Source organism: Melozone crissalis, unplaced genomic scaffold (assembly GCF_028551555.1).
Source record: "Melozone crissalis strain CALT ecotype California unplaced genomic scaffold, PUWL_Pcris_2 ptg000061l_1, whole genome shotgun sequence".
NCBI classification, from domain to species: Eukaryota; Metazoa; Chordata; class Aves; order Passeriformes; family Passerellidae; genus Melozone; species Melozone crissalis.
The window spans coordinates 14,200,742-14,222,744 of record NW_026535839.1 but is presented as its reverse complement, the minus strand read 5'-3'; the positions used below and the strand labels follow the sequence as shown (position 1 = coordinate 14,222,744).

Sequence of the window (22,003 nt, the reverse complement as noted above, 5' to 3'; positions counted from 1 at the left end):
GGGAAGGCCAGGGGGTATTGGAAATGGTCTGCTGTGCTAAGAGTTTGGTTTTCAGCATGTTCAGCTCTCCCTAATATTTCAAATGTTGTCAGGCAGGGTAAGCCAGGATTTCAGCCAACATCCAAGCCTCACATGGTCTTTTGATTCATTGCCAGCCTATTGTTCCACATTAAAAAGTGAGGGAATCAACAAATTTAGTGACACACAAGCAGCAGAGTTTTGGCATTTGCTGGTTTATAGCCATTTGCCATGTCCTTTATAGAGCATAGAAATTACATAAATTTTGGTTTTTTCCTAGTTTAAAATATTTAGGTAAGGCAAAAAGTTGTCAGAGGGAGCCTCATCATCTTCCCTTTTATCAGGACTCACAGAAGCTCCTCAGCCACTCTCTGGTTTTACAAATGATACCGACCTGCAGAAATGACATGAGCTCATACTTCAGCCATGATTGAATTTCTGGTGTTCCTGTCATACATGATTTTGCTCTGATCACTGGGTAACACATCTCAGCATAATGGTGGTTCTGTCTCTCTTCCCCCTTCATTCAGTTTCTAAGGATAATATATGCGCATTGCTCCATTAAAAAAAAAAAAAGAAATATTTTTCATGTTAAAACTGAATCATGGATATCAGGTCATATATTTATGGTTGATTAAATATACACAGTGAGTCTCATTTTGTTATTAAAGATTTACTGATTTTTATAACTGAGCTATACCTAAATTATTTTTGAGTTCCTGAAATATATGTCTATTTCCAGTTCAGCACAAATTTCTTTATATTAGTTCATTGAAATGGTAACAGCAGCTGGTGAAGCCATAATATTTTATCCAATGATGCCTGTGTCACATTTCATGCCAATTACTGTATCTTAAGAGACTCTGTTATATGAAATTTTATCGACAACCAGCTTGTGCTCTCTGGCTTTTAAACTCAGTATTACTGAGCAGAACTCTAGGTTTTTACATCAGACAATGTGCCTTTCAGTGGCTAAAATATTTCTAAAGAGGATGGGGAAAAAAAAAATCCTTTAACAGAATGAAAAATATTTCAGATACAGTTTTTGGATGGTGTCCAGTTTCTACATTAAAAATGCCTTCCAACACCAGACGAAGCCTGAATCATAACGACTCATTTAATGCCATGTGCTCTCTGAAAGGAAAATGAGATCAGTGGTTAAATGAAATGCCCACAGATCCTGGGCACGGTGCACCATGATCAATAAAGATGATAATGCAGAGATGTGGGAGGACACTAAACTGGGCTGTTATTTAAGATTTATTTTGTCTTCCTGAATCTTTCAGAGTGCTCTATGGAAACAAGATCACGGAGATTCCCCAGGGCCTTTTTGATGATCTTGTGTCTCTGCAGCTGCTGTGAGTATGATCCCTTCCTCTTCTTTATTTTACTGACTAGCTAGATTTACTGTTCTTTCAGCTCCTGACATTAATAGAACCACCTTTTCCACTGAAAACTCTCTGGGATGTGCTAGTCTGTTGTTTCTGTGTCAGGCAAGAGGGAGGCAAGGGCTGAAAAAACTGAAAAGGGAAGGTGTCAACAGTTTTATAGCAGAGTGTGTATAATGGATAATAGACAGGGGGGATTTAAGTGTGGGGAGGAAATGAGAGATTCTGTCCAAGAAAGGAAATTTGGTCACTGGCTGATGCGTGGGTGGGGATGCCATCTGATTGTTTTTACACATTTAGCACTTATGGTTCAATGTCTGGATCCTTGAAGGCTTCTGTGCTGCAAGGACCTGCTGGGGCAAGTGAAAGGGCAATGTGAGAGCTCTGACTGCTGCAACTCCTGCTCAGTTCCACATTCCTGTGATGTCAGATGGAGCTTAGCTGCAAGAAAAATGATTTTACAATATATTGTTATTTAAAGTATTTTATGCCATGTGTGATTTAACTTGCAGTCATGATCAGGGTAAGATAAATAGAGAGATATTCATTATGTATTAATGGAGAAGAAAAGATTTTCTAAGCCAAATGTGAATTTGCAAATTTCACTCACTTGGTCTCTATGATCACATTGGGAACCAGTAACTCCTTCAAAGGGAAGGGAATTATCAGCCAGTCAGTAGAGGGAGCAGCAGGGAAGTGAGTTTAGAGTATTCCTAATGTTGTGATTACCATCATGGATGATACACTCCAAAAATAAAGGTGATGTATCAAAAGTGAGTCAATTCTGGTTTATGTCACATACAGCACTCCACCCCAAATGGTAAATCATATTTAATATAGAATATGAAGTAGCTTTTAGACATGTCACTTGAAGCCTTTCTGACAACCCTGATGTAGCCAGCAATGACTTTCCCCACGATTGTCCTTGCCATTGGATGTGTCCCTGTGACTGCAGCCTGTGCTGCCCTTATATGGGATATCAAAGTAAGTTTAGATTTGCATCAGCATTCATGAGCAAAGCCAAACAAGTGAAATGGAGTCACTGAAATGACTCTCTGTGCTGAGTGAGGGACTACTCAGATGTGCAATTTATCCATAAGACCTTGATTGCAGGCATGGAGCAGGGCAGGGCAAGCAGGAACCCCTTTGGTCTGGCTGTGACAGTCCCTGGGCTGGGGCACTGGGGAGCTGCCCATCACTTTATCCTCACATATGCACCTTTTTCTGGCAGCTCCTTTCCTCTCTCCTGCCCCAAACCTCACAAGTTTTCTGCTACTTCAGTGTTTCCCTGCCTGGGCAGTAAGAGAAATTTTGGGGATGGTTTGCCAGGTGTGAGGACAATAATTATGAAAGTGCAGAGGAGCTGGGACTCTTCCTATTTTGAGGAAAAAAACTGTATCTTAAAAAAATCTGAGATTTCAAACATCCTCCCCAACCCAAATATTTTACAGTTGCAGCTTTGAAGTGATACTCTTCAAGACTTGTTCTGTCTCATCCAGGACACTTTACAGATAGAATCCTTCCCAGGAGGAAAATATAAATAAGAAAATCACTCAACACATGGATCATCATGTCCCATAAAAATATGGGTCTAGAACTTCTGCATAAGGCATTAAGCAATTTTTAACTCCTTTATAGAACAGTCCTAGGGTACATTTAGAGCAGGCCTTTAGTGAAGTGAATATTTAACACAAGACACAATTGGTTTTAGTCAGAATTGGCTCGAGTGATGCCTTGTTATTAAGGAAACAAAATCTGTGTGCCAGGGAACTGCTGAAAGGTGTTTTGCTTCAACTGTTTAAACATTCTCAAGCTGAGACAATGTAAGTAGGTTGCCCTGTTTTGGGATTCCCAAAATACCATGACCCTGGAGCCTTCCAGGGTCTTCTTGAGAGTGTTTGTATGTAAAGTATCTTTTGGCAAGGAGAGCATTGAATGATCATGTTTTAAATGCAAACAAATGTCTGCAGCTTTTTGGATTGTGGCTTTGAAGCAGCTGCTCTGGGATTGCTTGTAGTATTTTAATGGCTACTAAAAAAACAGAATAAATGGCATTTGTTGGTCTTAGACCTGCTGTTGAAGAACTGGAAGAGTGCCCTGTGATTAGATCTAATTTAGTGTTCTGTGGGCACTAGATTGGATTTCTTCTTATTAGTCTGGAGACACTCTGATAAGAGCACTCTGATTAAGGTATCCTGCTAGCCTGTCTGATTTCCTGAGATGGAGCAGGAGCAGTTTAGAAAATGTACTGGCTTTATGATGAAGCAGGACACAATGAGAAAAAGGGAGTCCTTGTGGGTGCTGTATTATTTAGAAGGAAAAAACTATTATTTAGAAAGAAAATATATTATTTAAAAAGAAAAAATGATTACTGTGACATTTCAGAACAGATAATATTTTTATTAATTGTTTGGATATAACTCATCAGAGTTTATCAGTCATGTAATTATTCTTCAGTTTAAATATAATATCACACTATAGGCCAGGATTATTCTGTATTTTGGCTGAATTAGTCTTTAAGGGCCTGGCAGCTTCAGACAGTAGCACTCTATGGTGTCAGGAACTCCATAGAGGAGTTCTCATCTCAGGCATGGCCACATCCTCAAGTGTCCTGTTTGACTTTGGTGTAGAGGAAATGAATTCAGAACAAGTTTTACACCACCTGGCTGGCATCAGTATTTCCACATTCCTGCCCTATAAGGCAGAGGTGGTAAGCCAGTATTATATTATATTTGGCAAGAAAATAACTAGGCATGTTTAGATAATAAGGGTTTGGAGGATTTTTGTTGAGGGATTAGGGTGTGGTTTTGCTGGGCTTTTTTTAAACCCTATGGGTTTAATTCAAAATGTTGTTTCTGAAGTTTTCATTATAAGTAACCGCCTTAAGTAGTTAACATTACCCACAGAAATAATTGCAATTGGATTTTTGTTAAATTGCTGATTTCACAAATCTTATGTGTTTCTTAAGCATGCAATGGTAACCAACAGAGCAGCCAAAATCATTCTTCAAGTCCAGCTGCACATCTGTTCTGTGGAGCAGAAGCTTTTCTTGGACCATGGAGTTTTCCTTATCCTGTTTGAAGGTGCCAGAGGAGAGGATGATAGAAAGCTTTGTAGCTACTGTACCCTATCCTCACACATTCTTCTTTTCAGCAGGCTCTATCAAGTGTCTTCTGGGAATTTTAGGTCAATTTGGGTTTTAGAGATCTATGTTGTTTTCCAGAAAGGGATATCTGTTTCTTTAGCTTTTGTGGTTTTTTAATACAGTGAATGGAAAATTTCGTTTCATTGGGGGATGTGTCCAAGCTGTGAAACAGTGTTTGATTAATTTAATTGTTTGCATTTCTTGCATTTAAATACCAAAAGAATGGCAAAGGCTTCAGCTTAAGGTGGAAGTTTTCTAGTGACCATTAGCTGAGGATGGTCAGTCCAGGAGACCTTCAGCTGACCTTGGGCTTTCTAGAATCTGGAAGACATTAAAATGCCCTGCTCAGCTGTCCTTGAGCTCCCCTGGAATGTGGACAGGCTCTTGCAGGAGCCCCTGATCTTGCCAAGGTGCTGCCAGTCACTGCAAGGGGGGCTCAGCCTGACCCTGCAGCTCCTTCCCTTGGGGCAGCCCTGGGACAGACAAACCCAACCCAAAGCACAAATAAACCTGAGGCAGCCACTGATAACTCAAGTTTTAGCTTTTATATTTTCCAGATTCTGTTCTGCTTTAGTGTGTAAATCTAGTCTTCATATCAGGGGATGGTGAGCTCTCTGCACAGTGCAGGGAGACAAAACAATTCCTTCTCTAGCTGGGGACCCAAGGACAAATGATCCAAATCTCAGGCCCAAGAGCATAAACAATAAACTGAAGAGAGAAAAAAGGATGGGACTTCATGGGCTAAAGCTGTAATTGGACAATTAACTCCAATATGCAAATGGAGCAGAACTTATAAAAGTGAGAGACACCAGGACCTGGTGGCCATTTTGGGTTGTGCTGCCCAAGGTGAATCCATTGAGGCCTGTTAATATATCCCAACCTTATTCTTTAGCTCCATCTAGTCTCTGCTCTAGGTCAGCCTTCACAAGGCACCACCACAGGCACTGAGTTTGTGATATTTGTCATTTCTAAGCAGCACACTTCCCTCCCTGCAGCCAGATAAAAACCAACATTCTGGGAGCCTTTTGTGGCAGCTGTGCACATTGTGACACTCTGCTCCTGGAACAAGGGGCTACCATCAAAAACTCTGCTCTTTAAAGAGGCTGCAGAGCAGAATAACATGAGGGATGAAGTCTCATTTTTCAGATGTCTGGCAAGTATCAGTTTTCAATAAATCCTTTTCCTTGAGGAAATTTACTTTGCATAGTTGCTAATCATATAAGCGCTCAGGAGTGTTGATCCTAAATCTTCTGCTTGTGATCCCCATGTTTAATTGAGCAAGGAAAATCCCCCTGGTGGACTCTGTTTTGGTGTTGCTAAACATCAGGAGATTTGCTCCTGTGGTACATATATATTAGAATCAGAGGCTTGTTGTGTTTCTCTCCCAAAAAACGAAGCCAGAAGCTGACAGCCTTCTCCTCTCTCACCTAATATCTGGGCATTGGGGAAAACTCAAGGCTGCAGTTGGAAAGGACCAATAATCATACTGGTGCCTGGAGTTTGACATATTGACAGATAAAGTGATGTCAAAAGTGGTGACAAATTATCAGTCATCTAACCTGGGTTAAAATTGGAACTAGATATAATATTTACAATTCCAGCTGACCCTAAAATAGACTTCTATGAAGTGACAAGTCATGTGTGTACTTTCAGAAACTGCTATCATCAGTCTTCCCAAAATTCAGCAGGTCAAATTTTGGTTTGAGTGATTCTTGTTTTTTTGAAACTTGATTTTTCTGCTGTTTTTTCTGTGATGAATAAGGCAGATACTTGGTATCCCCAGCTCTTTTCTGGTGGGGTTGCTTGAAAAGTATCTTCATGGTGGATTTGCCAAGTTTGAAGTGCTTGTGTTGATTTTTAATTCTAAACTGAATGCCAGTACTGAAGAGCTTAAAGCAGAATATGCCAATTATTTATTGTGTACTTTTGGGACTTGGTAGAATCTCGAAGAGAATGCTGTGATGTACAAACTCATACAGAGTATTTAAAAACAACAGAACATACATCAATTCCAATATTTGGCATTGTATACATTGCGCTGTTGTATACATAAATATATTAAGCAGATATGTAAACAGTACAGTAATGTCAGAATAAAGAAAGTGCAGTTTTCCATTTACAAGTCTTTAGTAGCCCCCTTGTCTCTTCTCTTCCCCATAGTGATCTGGGCTTTAAGTGATGTATAAAATCTTATTCTGTGGAGTTTCTAATTTTTTCCCATGGAGAATAGACAACAGGCAGTAAAAACAGAGCCCTTGTGACTGATGTGAGGGGAAAACATTTTCACAATGATGTCGGGTATTTGGAGTAGGCTGCCCAGAAAGCTGAGCATCCTCTGTCCCTACAAGCTTTAGAAGACCAGACTTTATCCAGACTGGATAAAACCCAATCTGACCTTGTAGCTCATCCTCTTTTGGCAGCCTATCAGGACAAGCAACCACTGGAGCTTCCTGGAATTCTGAATTACCCTGTGATCTGGTGAAATGCATTAACTGTGCATGAATGAGTCATGCTTTGAGTGGGTTTCAGACCAGATGACCTGGAGGTGCTATGCAACCTATGTCATTTCTGGGATCTGTGAATCTAAATTCTTAACAAAATGGCATATGAGCTTTTCTCTTGATTACTCAGAATATTTCTGGCTACAGCATAGAGACCATGCCACCCTCATCCTTCCAGTCCAGCACAGAATGCTCTCTGCACAGACCTGTTTAATAGCTTTAGAATTGCTTTCCAGCCATTTGCCTCAAGCTCCTTTTCCTTCAGATTTCTGCATTTAGGTTGCTATTGTGATAATGTTGCTAAACTCAATAGCCGCTGTTAAAAGTGAGGGAGCAGCATCTGCCAGACTCAGAAATGCAATTACAGTCAAGCACTAATGACAGAGTGCAGCAGCAGCATCTGCCTTTCCTGTGTCGCTGGTGTGGCCTGGCTGCATGCAGCCTCCCAAAGCACTGCTCATCCCTGTGCCAGTGTGAGCAGCAGCCTCTGGTGCTCTGAGCAGCTCTCCTCACTGTTATTGCACACAAACCCAGCCCTGAAAGCTGGGAAAATGTGTTTGTTCCATTGTGCATTTGAATTATCATGTGGTTATCTCTAATCAGCTGTGATCTTACCTTCTGCAGGCAGAAGTTGGACACTGTTGAATTTCAAACAGCACAAGTCTGGGTGCTGTGACAACATGTGTTTATAATCCTCCAGGTAGTAACAGAAGTACTACAGGGTTGTTTTGTGGGTGGTGTTCAACCAGAGCTGGAGATTTTTGGATCAGAAGAGGAATTTCTGAAATCCCATTCTAAATTCCCACCAAAACAACACTGTCAGACTGTGCTCTGCACTTCCTTCTTGACTCATTATCAGCTTCTGACTTTTCCATTTTAATTTACTGTGAATAAATTTGTCATCACCATCATCCAGTTTCCTGGACATGGAGAAGCACTTGAAGCTGGTTAAGCAAGCATGATGATGATTTCATGCTGGTTATTATCAACTGAAGCACTGACAGGCTCTTCAGTGGTCAGTCATCACATTAGCAAATGTAAATTTCAGTAGATGTTTAAATATCTCGACACAGTGAGAGACAATCAAAATGCTCCCTGACAGTCCAGGCCATCTTAAAATGTTCCTGAAACTTAATATAATTATTTTGCCAATAACTAGGCAGGGGCACACGCAGTTCTGTGTGTAGATGTTGCTTTTCATTGGCTGCTGGGATGACCAAGTGCTTGACTAGATATTGCTGTAGTGACACTTCAGCTGTTCTCCTGTGAAAAATTGTGTTAAATCAAGGATGACACTTGATTCCCTGTAAATTTCAAGAGAAAATTCTGAAAAATTCATGCTAATTTTTTTTAAAATTCTTGTAACAGATATTATATATTCTAAGGAAAGCTTTCTGCTGAGAATTCTTTCCTTGCTGCCTTGTAGTGCCTCTGAATGTAGGTGAAGCCTGCAACTATTGATATTCTATAACGGTCATGCCTGTTCAATTTGTATTCTGCTGTTAGCCAGGCAAAACTGTTACCCAGTTCTCCTCTCCCTTACAAGTCTCCTGTGCCTCTTACATCTGTTTTTTCTGGTGAATTCTCATTTTCCCCAGTGGAGTCTGGCATGTGGGATGTGCCAGCCAGTTTATGGGATGCCAAACATTTTCATTCTTGTCATGTTGTCGTTGCTGTCAAAACACAAGGCTGGTGAAAAAGGAAGAGAAGCTTTTCAGTGCCTTGGTGCAGCTTTTCTCCCTGACACTTTCCTTTAGTATTTAGGATGATTCCTGCTCTATCCTGGAGCACCAGAGGCCAGCCTGCAGTCCCTGGCACGTGTAAGGTTGTCAGGCTGCTGCTGATTCTCCCAGTTTTGTGGTTATTTCCTGATAGTTTGATTACTTGACCTCACTGAGATAAAAATACAAACATGGCTGAGGGTAAAAGCCATATAAACATTCCCATTTGCTCTTAAAAAACAATTTTTTCAGTCATTTTGGGTTTGGAGTTCAGAATGTTATTTAAATGTTAATCACTTGAAGCTGTGCTTGGGCATATAATTCAATTATGGGACCATCTTAATTATGCAGATGGTGCTTATGAGCAGCTGATACAATTACAGAGCCAATTCAGTGCACATTCATTTCAAGGGCCTAGCTGAAACACGTTATTATTTCAATGTGTGTGGACAAATCCACTTTTTCCAGGAAATGGGTTCATGGAATTGCAATAGTGCTCTGCTCAGCTCGTTGTTCCAATGGTGTGCAGACCACAAGGTTTTTAACCATTCTCCCTCAATCTGTGGTGGTCCAAGGCTTGTGAGGGGTTTCTTCATGTTTTTTACATATCCAGAGGGATGAAAATGGAGACTTGAGTTAATAATCCATCATCCCTCTGGGTAGCAGGCGGTTTTATTTCTGCTTGAATATTTAACCTCCTTTTGAATGGTGCCCCACATCTGGAGGCCGTGTGTAAATCTCATCCAATCAAGCTGATAACAAAATAGGAGAATTAGTGGAATTTACTTTCACCATGAATTGCTGCAAAAATAAATACTGGGTAATTCCTGCTAAAATAGAACTCCACTTTTAATGTTGTTCCTTCTCTTGGTGTAAGTCCAATAAAGGAACCCTTAGTGTATGTTTTATGGCCTGGTTCAGTGTTCAAGGAAGATTCTGCTTCCTGGAATATGCTTTTCTCATCTGCCTTTGTGTTAGTTTGAAAAACCTCTTAAAACCACTTTTAACTCCATGTGAGGCCTGCCTTGTATACTTAATTAAAAATTAGATGCCATTAGTGGAGCTGGGATAATGGAGAAAGATTAAATAAAGGACTGAGGTTTATAGGGGGGAATATTCATAGCAGATATTTTAAAATAACTGGGAATTTTGAAAGGAATATGAACCTGAATGATTCTGGCCAAAAGTCATTATCTAACCCACAGTAAGTAGGAGGGAAAAATTTTTAGGGATGATGTATTCTGCATCCTCAGTTTCTTTTCTCACTGATTCTGAGCAGAAACAAGTCACTGATGTATCTCACCATCCACCTCCTATGGCCACACCTGTATTCCTGCTGAGCAGACTGTCTGTGATACACAGAATAGATTTTGTCACCTCAGAAAAGCTGTTTAGGACCTGAATTCCCTCTTTTAAACAGTCTGCACATGCACCTTTCTGTTCCAAATTACTCTGGTGCTTGAAGAAGAGCGTGTGCCTCTGTATTTGTGGCTGTATAGAGGATCATTGCTCTCATTTTCAGTGTTTGGCTCTAAATAAACATCACAATTATATCACCATGAACATAGTCATCAAAAACTCATGCCAGGAACTTCGTCACTTTGTAAATTCTATTTTCCAGCATGGGGTTTATTCATGTTTCATTGAAAGTAATGGGAGAGTGAATCTGGATTTAGTGTATTCACTGCAGTTCAGGTCAGTTTTGCTCAGAGGGTTTTCTCAGAGGGATGGATCAGTAATGTAGACTTTGTGCCTGATCTTTGCAGAGGATTGAGCAGCATCTGCCCAGAGCAGCTCTGCTGTGCACTTCTGAGGCACCCCAAGAAGACATCCTGGTTACCCACACGTGGAAATGCAATTGTAGTTCAGTTGTAAATTCTCTTATTGCTGAGATTGCTTTCATTTTTGCTTTATACCTTGTTACAAGTTCTGCTTGCAAGATAAACCATAACTGCAATAATGGGGGAGAAAATTAGCACCTAGCAAAATAAATGGAAGTACATACTTGTTTTCAGTTTTGTTCCTGGGTCATTCCACTTACTGTGAGTTAGATGATGACTTTTGTCATGGGACAGGAACAGCCAAGCCAAGCTGGTGTGCATTCCCTGAAATTGAGATGGCACCAGTGCAAAAGGACAGGGGATAGAAACCAAAGGATTTTAATGCCTAAGAGCATGTCTGGGGATACTGCTCAAAATTCACTACCAGGTTCTGCCTCACACTGCCTTGCTAAACCATTCTTTATGGATAAGATTCTCTGTGAGCTGGAAAGAGAAGTGCATGATGTGTGAGATCTGGGAGGAGCAGGTTGCTCTGCTCTGGTTTACAAAGGGCTGTCAGAAGCAGCAGCAGCAGGAGATGGCATTTGCTGCTGGACTGAGGAGGAGGAGCTGTTCCTGTGGCCCAGTGGGAAAATTACCCTCTTACTTTTGGGGGAGCCAGCAGGAGTGTGGATTAGGTGTCATGGAAATACAGATTCCAGAGGGGTCATACTAGTGCTGCTTATGATTTCATAAAATTGTTTTAGCTATTGGTTCATGCAAAAATGTAACCTCATTTATCCATCGTTGCCTTCTATGGGATTTTGTCTTAACTAATGTCAAACTTTATTTTCCACAACATGTAAAGGAGGAAATTAGGGTAAATTGATACTGACTTTCCTGTAGGCTGGGAAGGGGAGTTTTCCTTTGGAGCCCTCTCATTCCACAGCATTCCTGCTCTCCTGGAGCTCCCCATGCTGCCTGTGTGTCACAAACACTGTCACTTTGGGCTGCAGCAATGGCTCTGCCAAAACAACAGTGGGAGCAGAGAACTGCAATGAGCTTGTGGTGCTCCAGAGGTTTCAGGAGTGTAAAGGCAGAGGAAGCATCTTCTGAAATACTTTTTGGAGAAAAGAACAGCATCACACGCAGCTAGCAAGCTTGTATTTATTCCTGAGTGGCTGCCCCCTTGTCTTTAGTGGTGTCTGTGCAGTTTGTTGAGAATGGAACTCCCTGTGCTGCTGTTAGAGGTGTCCTTAAAATGATGCATTTGCTTGCTGAGAAATAGAGGATATATTTTCCTTTTTGCCTATTTGTCTTCTGTTTTTGCATTAGTGTGCTGCCTCACAGGGAACCACATTGATGCAATATTTACTCCTTTAAATTCATTGACAAGGGAAGAATTTTGAGCTCAGAGAACTGAGTTAACATCATATACTGTTTGCAGTTTGTCATTTTTCTCAGTAGTTCTTGGTAGTAGCGAAAAGATGTGGATTTTGGCTTTGCTAAGTAAATAGGTAATTTCCTGCCTATTTCCCTTCTAAGTGCAGGATACCACCTATGCAGATGACAGTGACAAATTAAGTGTTCTTGTGTTTGATTGTCTCAGCAGGAGATGCAGCTTGTTGTTGGGTTTGTGTCTACTTATAACATGGGGCAGAACTCTGCATGGATGAGCTAAGAAAACTTGCACAAGTACTGTCCAAGATTTTCTTGCTGAACTGATTAGCCCCACCAGCTGGTTGCTGTGTAGTAAAATATATGTTCTTTTTAAAAAAAACCAGATAAATAAAAATAGTAAAATTTATTGTTTTATATATAAAATATATGTTTTTTTAAAAAATAGTATTTAAATTGCCTTTGTGCTGCTTTTCCACAACTGCACAGGACTCTGGTGTGACTGGCATTCATAGAATTGTGGGACAGTAGAGGCTGGAGGGGACCTTGAGTGATCACTTGGCAATGGTCTGGGGAGCCCTTGTTTAAAGCAGAGCCACCTTATCAGGTCAGGGCAGGTTGCTCAGGGTTTATTTGGTGTCACTTTGAAAACCTTCAAGGACAGGGACTGGGGACACAGCTCCTGTGGCCCCTGCCTGGCTGTCCTTGAATGTGAACTGAGTTTTCCTTTTTAAGTTTTAGCCCAGACCTTACGCTTCCCTCTTTCTGTCTCAGGAGAAACATCTTTTTAATCTTCCCTTATCAAATTAACCCTACATTCCTTATGAAAAGATTTCAAACTCCCAGAATTTTGGTTAGACTTAAGACAGCTGCTGCTAGAGAAAATTGAAAAATAAGGGTTCTTCTCATTGTGGGCTCTGTGTGCATGGAGTAGCAAGGTGAGGAGTAATTTTTTTTTTACTAAGCTGAAGGCTTCCTTAAATATTTGTGTAGAATTTTGAGTAAATTGAGAGAGAGCTAGGCATACAACCCCCCACATCCCCCCAGCTTTTAAGTATTTTAAGATGGCTAGCACTGTTATATGTCTGTATATCCCCCAGCTATGAGAGCACTCTTGTCCACTGTGAGTTTTTCACCTTTGAAATGTAGCAGGCAAATGAAGCTTTTACATGTGGTTTAGCTTTGATGGCTAGGTTAATTATTTTTTTTTTTTTTTTTAGATTTAACCCCGAAGTCCAGTCTATTTTTATTCAATTATTACAAGATTAATGAATTCTAAACCTTTTCTCTGTTTCCAGGCTTCTCAATGCCAACAAGATCAACTGCCTGAGGGTGAACACGTTCCAAGGTCTGCATAATCTCAAGCTGTTATCTCTTTATGACAACAAACTGCAGACCATCAGCAAGGGGCTCTTTGCACCTCTGCGATCGATCCAGACTCTGTGAGTATGCAGCCAGAGCACAAATGACAGCTCTCTCCTTCCCCACCAAAATGTTGCCTGTCTTTTCATCTGACATTTAGACAATTTGGAAGAGACATCCATGTAGCAGCCCCTCCTTTCCTCACTGAGAGACAAGGAGCAAGAAGAAGAAGTGTTGCATCAGTTCAGCGAGGGCAGGATCCACACAGCCTGCCCTTAGTGACAGAAATGTCAGGGCTCTGTGAAGCTCGGGCTGTTTGTTGGGGAGATAATGTGTGCATTTGACTCTGGATGAGATATGAACAGCACTTTCTATTAGGATCATTGCCTAGCAGTTTTTAATGAGCCAATGATTTGGCATCTCTCCTGCCTGGGTCTGAGTCCTGCTGTGCAGTTCGTGACTTCTGTAACCACATTTCAGCTGACATCCCACTTAAGGGGAATGATATGTTGTATTATTTGATCCATTAAGAAAATCCACTAAACAGTTTTGAATTTGGAGGCATTAGACTAGGCACCAGAAGCAAAAATACAGAAATGATTCAATATTTTGTAGAAGGTCTCATCCTAAAGCTGTGAGTAATAAGATAAAAAGGTAAATAGTACTCCTTCAGAGCTGGAGTTGGCAGCCTGATATTCCAGTATTAAAATATCAATGAGTGTGTGTGTATATATATATATGTATATATATACATACTGCAGTATCTGTGCACACACACCCTATAGTACTGCAATTTTTGTATTCAAATGCACATGTATATATTTTAATACTGGGAATGCATTGGCTGAATTAGTTGTAGAAATGTTTTAAATGATATACAAATGAACTGACAGCAGTGATTTCTTGCAGCAGAGTTTCTGCCACGTCCTCAGGCAGCCACAAACATAACCTGAATTTCCAACAGATATTTGGCCAGTATGTATTGCTGCAAACCATTATTGGAATAATCATGTACAGCACCCTCAGTTCTGCCCCCACAGCTCCACCATGGTTTCTGCTGCTGCAGCTTGGTGTGTGTGTTCACACACGAGCTGGGGCCACAGAGAGGGTTCTTTCACAGAGGTATGTAAGGTTTGTCAGGTTAATCAACAGGCTTTTGTAATGTTTATAGCCCTAAGGTGTGAACATCTCCTGCTGGTTTCCATAGGGTTTTCCTGGTGGCCTTTGCTTGGAATGGACTTGTTGCTTCACACCGGGCCTTTGTCACAAGGTTTTGATTCATTCTCCCATTTTTAATACTCCAAGGGATTGCCATCTTCTGTACTGTGCTCTAGAAATAGAGCAGCAAAATCAGCCCCAAATTCTGTCTCTATGCACTTCTTTGGACCTTTCACAGCAGGAATGGCTCTACTGCAAGAGGAATCTTGAGTTTCTTCAGGCCCCTTCTGCTCTGTGGGCTCTCCCTTCCCAGTCCTGAACAGCCACTGCCCTGTTGCATTTTACACCTATTTTATTCAGTGGCAGTTCATAAATATAACTGCAAACAGGAGAGAAGTTTCTACCAGTGGAAAACAGCAACAGAGGGACAGAGTTCTTGTGAGGCTATAACTTTATACCTCTGTCCAAACCAAATTGAAACATCTGTCTTTTCTTAACCTGTCTTTGCAGTTATGGGAGAGCTGAGTCCTGCTCCCTTGGAGGTCAGAGGGACTGATGCAAGTTAGCTGAGCTGAGATTAGAGCCTGGCTCTGGGAAAGACCTGGCAAACTCTTCTGATACAGTGCTCAGCTTTGTCAAGCAAAATAAATCAGAGCAGCAGCAGAAAAACACTTTCTCTCTGAGATGCTCCAGCAGATTTCTGTTACCAAAGCCTAAATGCCCAGTTAAAATCAATGCTATGATACCTATTTCAATTTCATAGGGAACAAGTTGAGCAAATTTTGGTGAAGGATAGAGTGCAGTTGTACCTTGCCTAAACATTTCAGTCTTTAAATTAAAACCTTTTGCTTCAGGAAAAAATACATATGAAGGAAGTACTGTTAGAAACTATGAGCATGTGCAAATATTAATTTCACTCTTGTGAAAAGATTCTGGCCCACTTCTGCCTTTGCCCAAAGATCCAAGGTGCTTTACTAATTCATATTTTTGAGCTTGCTGATCAAATATCTTTTAAACCAGGATACAAAATGTCTTTACCTTTGCCCAAAGATCCAAGGTGCTTTACTAAGTCACATTTTGAGCGTGCTGATAAAATTTCTTGGATACAAAATGCCTTTGCCCAAAGATCTAAGGTGCTTTACTAAGTCACATTTTGAGCTTGTTGATCATATTTCTTTTAAACCAGGATACAAAATGATCTTCAGGTAAGGTGCATTCATTTCAAGAGGCAGCACTTGTCAAACTCTCAGGAGAAACCATGGGACTTGGGAGACAGCAGCAGGTCTGTGTCCCTTAAAGGGAGCTTTGCTGTCTTAATTTTTGTTTCCTCTGTGGAGGACTTGCTGCAGATGGGAGCACTCACAGAATTCTCCCATTTGGGAGACAGGTCTGTGTCTTTTAAAGGGAGCTTTGCTGTCTTAATTTTTGTTTCTTCTGTGGAGGACTTGTTGCAGATATGAGCACTCACAGAATTCTCCCATTTGGGAGACAGCAGTAGGTCTGTGTCCCTCAAAGGGGGCTTTGCTATCTTAATTTTTGTTTCCTCTGCAAGGAGGACTTGCTGAAGATGTGAGCGCTCACACAAGTCTTCCAATTGGTAGACAGGTCTGTGTCCTTTAAAGGGGACTTTGCTGTCTTAATTTTTGTTTCCTCTGTGTGAGGACTTGCTGAAGGTGTGAGGGCTCATGGAATTCTCCCACTTGAGAGACAGGTCTGTGTCCCTTAAAGGGGGCTTTGCTGTCTTAATTTTTGTTTCTTCTGTGGAGGACTTGCTGCAGATGAATTCTCCCATTCGTGTGTGGCTCTATGCAGCTTCTGCCGGGCCTGGGGTGGTTTTTTTTTTTTCCAGGAGCCAATTCAATTACTCCTCTCTTCAGCTTCAGTGAAAAAAAATACCAAAAAAACCAAAAAAAACCCAATGCAGGAGCAGGGTGTCACAGGTCAGTGGTGATTAAACATGCCATCCTTCTCGCAGCCATTTAGCTCAGAACCCATTTGTGTGCGACTGCCATCTGAAGTGGCTGGCTGATTACCTGCAGGACAACCCCATCGAGACGAGCGGCGCGCGCTGCAGCAATCCCCGTCGCCTTGCCAACAAACGCATCAGCCAGATCAAGAGCAAGAAGTTCCGCTGCTCAGGTAATAATTCATTTATCCGGGCTCTGCTGCGCTCCCCGCGCGGGGAGGAGCGGGCCCAGAGAGCCCGCTAATCCAATCTGCCCCACAGTGTTTGCTCTAATGGATATCAGGGAGCAGCTTTGGAAATTGAATTCGGGCAAATTCGGTTAGTTCGACAGAAAAGCAATTACCTTATGGATTAAAAAAAAAAAAAAAAAAAAAAAAAGGGAAAGGAAAAAAAAAGCAGTCTATAGCTGTCTTCTCTTATAAACAAACAAAAAAAAAAGATAAAAGCTTGTGACATATATTTGTAAAAAAAAATACTAAATTATGAAATATTTAAGCAAAACAATGAAAATATATATGAATTCATGTGGGAAATGTTATATTTTGACAGGGTTGTCAGTTGTATTCAAGCAGAGCTCTTACTGACCTAATGAGAGCTAAGCTCAAGTTTAGTTCCCCCATCTTAAATGCTGAGAACAGTACGAGAACAGTATGAGAGGTTTTTGTACAAGTGGCAGTGAGCATTTCTGAGCTGGGATGGGAGTGAATCTGGGGTGAGGGAATGGCATCAATGCACGTGCTTTCATACATTCATTTTTCTTACATCCATAAGTAACACTCACTATCTACAGTAAAATTGCCATCAAGGTTGGTAAGATTTTTGGTTTCAGCAAGCTTTGAATCAAAAGGTGCATGATAATTTAGGAAAAGTTTTTGTGTTGTGAATGAAAACAGAAAAATGTTTCCACCTGTAATTAACCTCCAAAGTAACATAAACAGCTTTTTCTTAATCTTATCTGTTCTTTATTTATGGTTCAGCTGTCAGTAAAAGGATATTTCCTGCCTTACACAGCACAGCTAAGCAGATGACTCCTTTTTTATGTGTTTTTCCTACTGGTTATATTGGTTATATCTATTTTGGATTACTGCATTTTTGTGTACTGTAAAGACAAGCAGGTTTCAGTAAGCAAATCTATTAGTGTGTACTGAGGAGAAAAATGACTGTTATTGATGGAGTACCTTGCGGTGTTTTCTATGAAAATTACTATGATTTTTCTTTTTTTTCCTCTGAAAAGCAACATGATTAATTGTGTTCCTGGTGGTAAAAGATGAATGGCTCTAGATGGGGATGCAGCATGAAGCTGAGTGGCAGCAGCCCAAAACAAGCCGTTGTGCTTTGTGCATCACTGTGAGCAACATGCCGAGCTAAACCTTCCCTTTATGGGGGAGAGAAAATAAAGATAACTTCATTTACAGTCAGCTTCTCTTGGGCAGGCTTGTTAAGGTCTTCAATCCCTTGTGACTCAAGCCACAACATTTATAATCAGGCCTGAAATTATGACATATTTTATCTAGGTTTTTGGATTGTGTCCATCATAGTAACAATGTAATTAGCCACTAATATTCATATTTAAATAAACTGGAAATGAAAATGCATAAATATAACTTAGACAGGAAAGCAGCCTGCAGAAACAGATCTGTATAAACCTGTACCAAATTTGCCATTGTTATTTTCTTCTGCTTTTATTAATGGGCTAGAGGAATTAATGTTATGTGTGTGCGTGCATGCTTTGAACAAAGGTACAGGAGATTGGAGAAGGCAAACACCAGCTGACACCATTTAGGAGAGGTCATAGCTAAGAAGTCCAGAACTCAGTGCCTGGTGATGCTGAGAATAATATTTTGTGTGAGTTCTTATCGTGGGGGTCCTTTCCTTGAGGCATTAGGCTGTTTTTCCCTGGGTCTCCAGCTCTACATCTATATCAAAACCACATGGAAAAAGCATAAACCTGACTTATGAAGGAGGAGAGCAGGGATTGAGCAGCTTCAGAACAAAGATTTCAGCTGGATGAAAACTAATGCTGTTCAAAAGCTCAGTAGAGAAGAGATCCTTGCCTGTAGAGTTTCCAGATGGTGATGAGAGGCATCGAACTCGACTTGCTGTCTGCTCACATGAGACAGGGAACATCTAATGGTTTAGAAAGTCTTAGCTTGTAAATCAATCCAGGGAACAGACATCCTTGGCACCTGCTCTGCTCAACTTGTCCCTTTGAATCATGGCTGCTCCAGGCTTGGCATTTAGCAGGAATTTTCCATGTTTTCATTTTGAGGAATGTGTTTCATCCCAGGATCTAACCCAGCACGTCTCTCTGCAGAAATGTCCATGAGGTATGAATCTTCTTTTAGAGCATTGGGCAGTGCTTTGTGTCATCCAGGGATGACACAATCCCACTGGGAGGCAAAGTTTAGTAACTTGTCCGTGTCCTCACTGCCTTTGGGATTCTCTGTTCTAGTTTTTACATCTCCCTCTCAGTGTATGAGAAAACAATTTTTCATTTTAAATTCTTTTGTAAATGTGCATCTCTTTCTCAAATTATTCTTTTTTCAGGATCCTTCTATTTTCATGTCGTTTGTGTCATATATCTAGTACATGTCAATGGTCAGAAAGTTCTTTTTTTTGAGGGGAAAACACAGGGAACATGAGGGGCTGGTTAAGGAAGAAAGTTGAGGGATTTTATCCTCACACAGTCTTTGACCTTTGAGAAGAGATGAGGATGCCCAGAAAGTTTGGGCTCTGTGGGAGCAGAGGTACTCAGGCAGCGTCAGGATCACACCCAGGGGTAGTTAAGCCTAGGAAAGCTTATAGTATATATATAATACAATACTTGGACATCTCAGAAAGGACAGTTTTAAAGTCATAAAATTCTGAGGTTGTCCTGAAGTGGTCTGTGTGTCTTCCACATTCCTTTTGACAAGGGCACGTAGTGACAGGAAAGGGGAAATGGCTTTAAACTGTAAGATGGTTGATTTGGATTAGATATTGGGGACAAATTCTTCCCTGCAAGGGTGGGCAGGCCCTGGCACTGGGTGCCCAGAGCAGCTGTGGCTGCCCCATCCCTGGAATTGTCCAAGGCCAGGTTGGATGGGGCTTGGAGCAGCCTGGGACAGTGGAAGGTGTCCCTGCCCATGGCAGGGGGTGGGACTGAGATGGGCTTTAAGGTCCCTTCCAACCCAAACCATTCCATGATTCTGTGATCATAAAAGGGACTGTCAGAAAGGACCTTTTATGAGAAAAAAAGAAGTGTCTGTTCAGTAAATTAAGGGAAGAAAGGGAAGTGCTTTTTCTCTAAGAACAGAAGAGAGGAGTGGTTAGCAGGAACACGGGAGAAAAGCTGAGGTGTTTGAAGTTTCATCAGTCTGAAGTGGCAGAGGAGCATCAAGAAGGAAATGTCAAGAGGACACAGAAGCAGATGGGCTAGGTAGAACTGTATTTGATAATTAAATGAAACTGGGAAGACAGATCTACAAAACTTTCTTCTGCACACTCTTTCCTTCAGTTTTCATTGCAGGTCCCCACCATCCTGTTCAATAGCATCCAGCCTGAAGTACTCACCTTCTTTTTTCAGTTGACCAGTTCTTTCAATTGAGGCACTTTTCCCAGATGCCATTTCCCCACAGAACCCAATGACTCGAGCTTTTACTGATGACAATGGATCAACATCTGCAAAGGTTATGAGTGGCCATAGGAAGGAGCTTCTGTGCAACAGGTAGATAATGTACATAATTCTTTTTAAAAGGAGAATTGGAAGCATTATAGCATGAAATGAAGGAACAGCAGGGAACAGGACATATTTTTGCCCAGGGCTGTGAGACAGGCAAAGCTTTTGAATATGCCATCAAATATGTTTAAACTTCAGATTGCAATAGATACTATTTTCTGTGATTTTTAGCTTTCCATTTGACGCAGTGCACCACAACAATAACAAATCTCCCCCTTGCCCAACTGTCCCCACAGCTGTACAATCTGAGACTAAAAAATCTGAGATGTTTTCTTGAAAGAGAAATCATAAGTACAGGCTGTGTCTAATTCTCTCTCTCTTCTGTTTAGAAAAGGGAAATACTGTCATTTTTAGTAGCATTAGTGAAATTCTGATGATCATTTTCTTTTTGGCTACATCTGCCCACTCTGACCACCTAAGGATCCAATGGTGCTTGGCAGCCTGAGGTCACTGGAGGCTCCTATTCTTAATATGAAAAAGGGTGGAAAAGATCAACACAAATATCCTGCCCAGAAGCATTTGATTCAGTTCACTACAGAGCAGTTTTGTTTTCTGGGCTTTAGGAGTAAGGGAAATGAATCCATGAGCAGATTGTGTTGTCTCTGTGGTAGCTTATTGTCACTTCAAGACTTGGCAGGTTCCTTGATTGCTGTGTGACACTGTGTATGAAATAGCTTTTGGAAAGAATTGCCTTTGCATTCAGCTGTATGTCTATTTCTCCCTGTGATATGTTTGCATTTTTCAGTATATTGTGCATTTCAAAAGCGATGAAAGTTCCACCTGCTGTACTGACACAAGCTATCTCTGATAATGATCAAAGCAATGTGTTTCTACAAACATCACATCACAAAAGCTCTTTATCTTCTAATTCTTAGAAATAAGACTTTTATCAAGAAGATTGCTATTGGAAATACTCTGAAGTGAGCCTGTCTTATTGCTTCCTCCTGCATACATTGTGTCTAACTGCCTTTAATTAGTTCCTTCAGTTCCAGACAGTGCCTTACAATCAAAAGGACAGGGGAGAGCAGGAGGAGGAAAATGAACCATCTGCCAGCATTATTCTCTCCTTTCTGGACACTACTTCTTGTTAACCCAACCCAAAGAAAAGGCAGCCTTTTTAGTACATTTGGGTCCAAAAATGGCATATTTAGGGCTAGTGTCATTTCTCTCATGTTATTCACAATTATTGCATGGTAATGTAGCTGCTTTTTGTTCACTCATAATTTTCAAGGCAATTGATGAAACCTCTTCTCACTAATTGCAGCTTTTCTCCTAATTCTTTATGCTCTTTATGTTCTTTTCCAGTCTCTGTCTTCATACACACTCACCTTCCTTGGGTTACCTGTCTGCTTTGGAACAGACTCGCTGTTTCTTGTAATCACCTCAAATTTCCTCCTCTCTTCTCTGCATTGTTGCACCTTTGGAAGCACAGAACTGCCCTGGATGGAGTCAGGGGAGCACAGGCTGCATGTCAGGGCTTTTTTTCTGAGGCCATTCCCACATTTTGTGTCCCTTGGACTCCTTGGGTTACCCCCTTCTCTGCTCCTAGTGGTGTGTAAACACCATTTCAGATTTTTGAGCTCTCAAACTGAAAGCTGCTATGCATTGCTATTCCTCAACCAGTGTTTGAAAGTCATGAAAGGCAGGTGAATTTAGCCCAGATCTTACATAATTTATCTGATTGAAACACTCTGCAGTTGTTCCCATAATTTGCCAATCACTCTGATGACAACTTTGCAAATGCCTTTCATTTTTAATAAGCAAATAGTCATTTACAGACCATGGGCTCATGCTCCTGCCCTCAGAATTTTCTGTTTGATGGCAAGCACAGGTCTCCACCTGCTCCACTGCCTGGTTGCAGCGCTGCA

General features: G+C 41.0%; 1 protein-coding gene across 1 annotated transcript in view; it reads left to right on the top strand.

Annotated features, from left to right (window-relative positions):
* Positions 1-22,003, top strand: part of SLIT3 (slit guidance ligand 3) — a 483,586-nt gene that overhangs the window by 335,307 nt on the left and 126,276 nt on the right. The window contains exons 12-14 of the mRNA XM_054287925.1: positions 1,305-1,376; positions 13,230-13,373; positions 16,427-16,590. Of these exons, the coding sequence (XP_054143900.1) occupies positions 1,305-1,376; positions 13,230-13,373; positions 16,427-16,590 (380 nt within the window). The remainder of the gene's footprint in view (positions 1-1,304; positions 1,377-13,229; positions 13,374-16,426; positions 16,591-22,003) is intronic.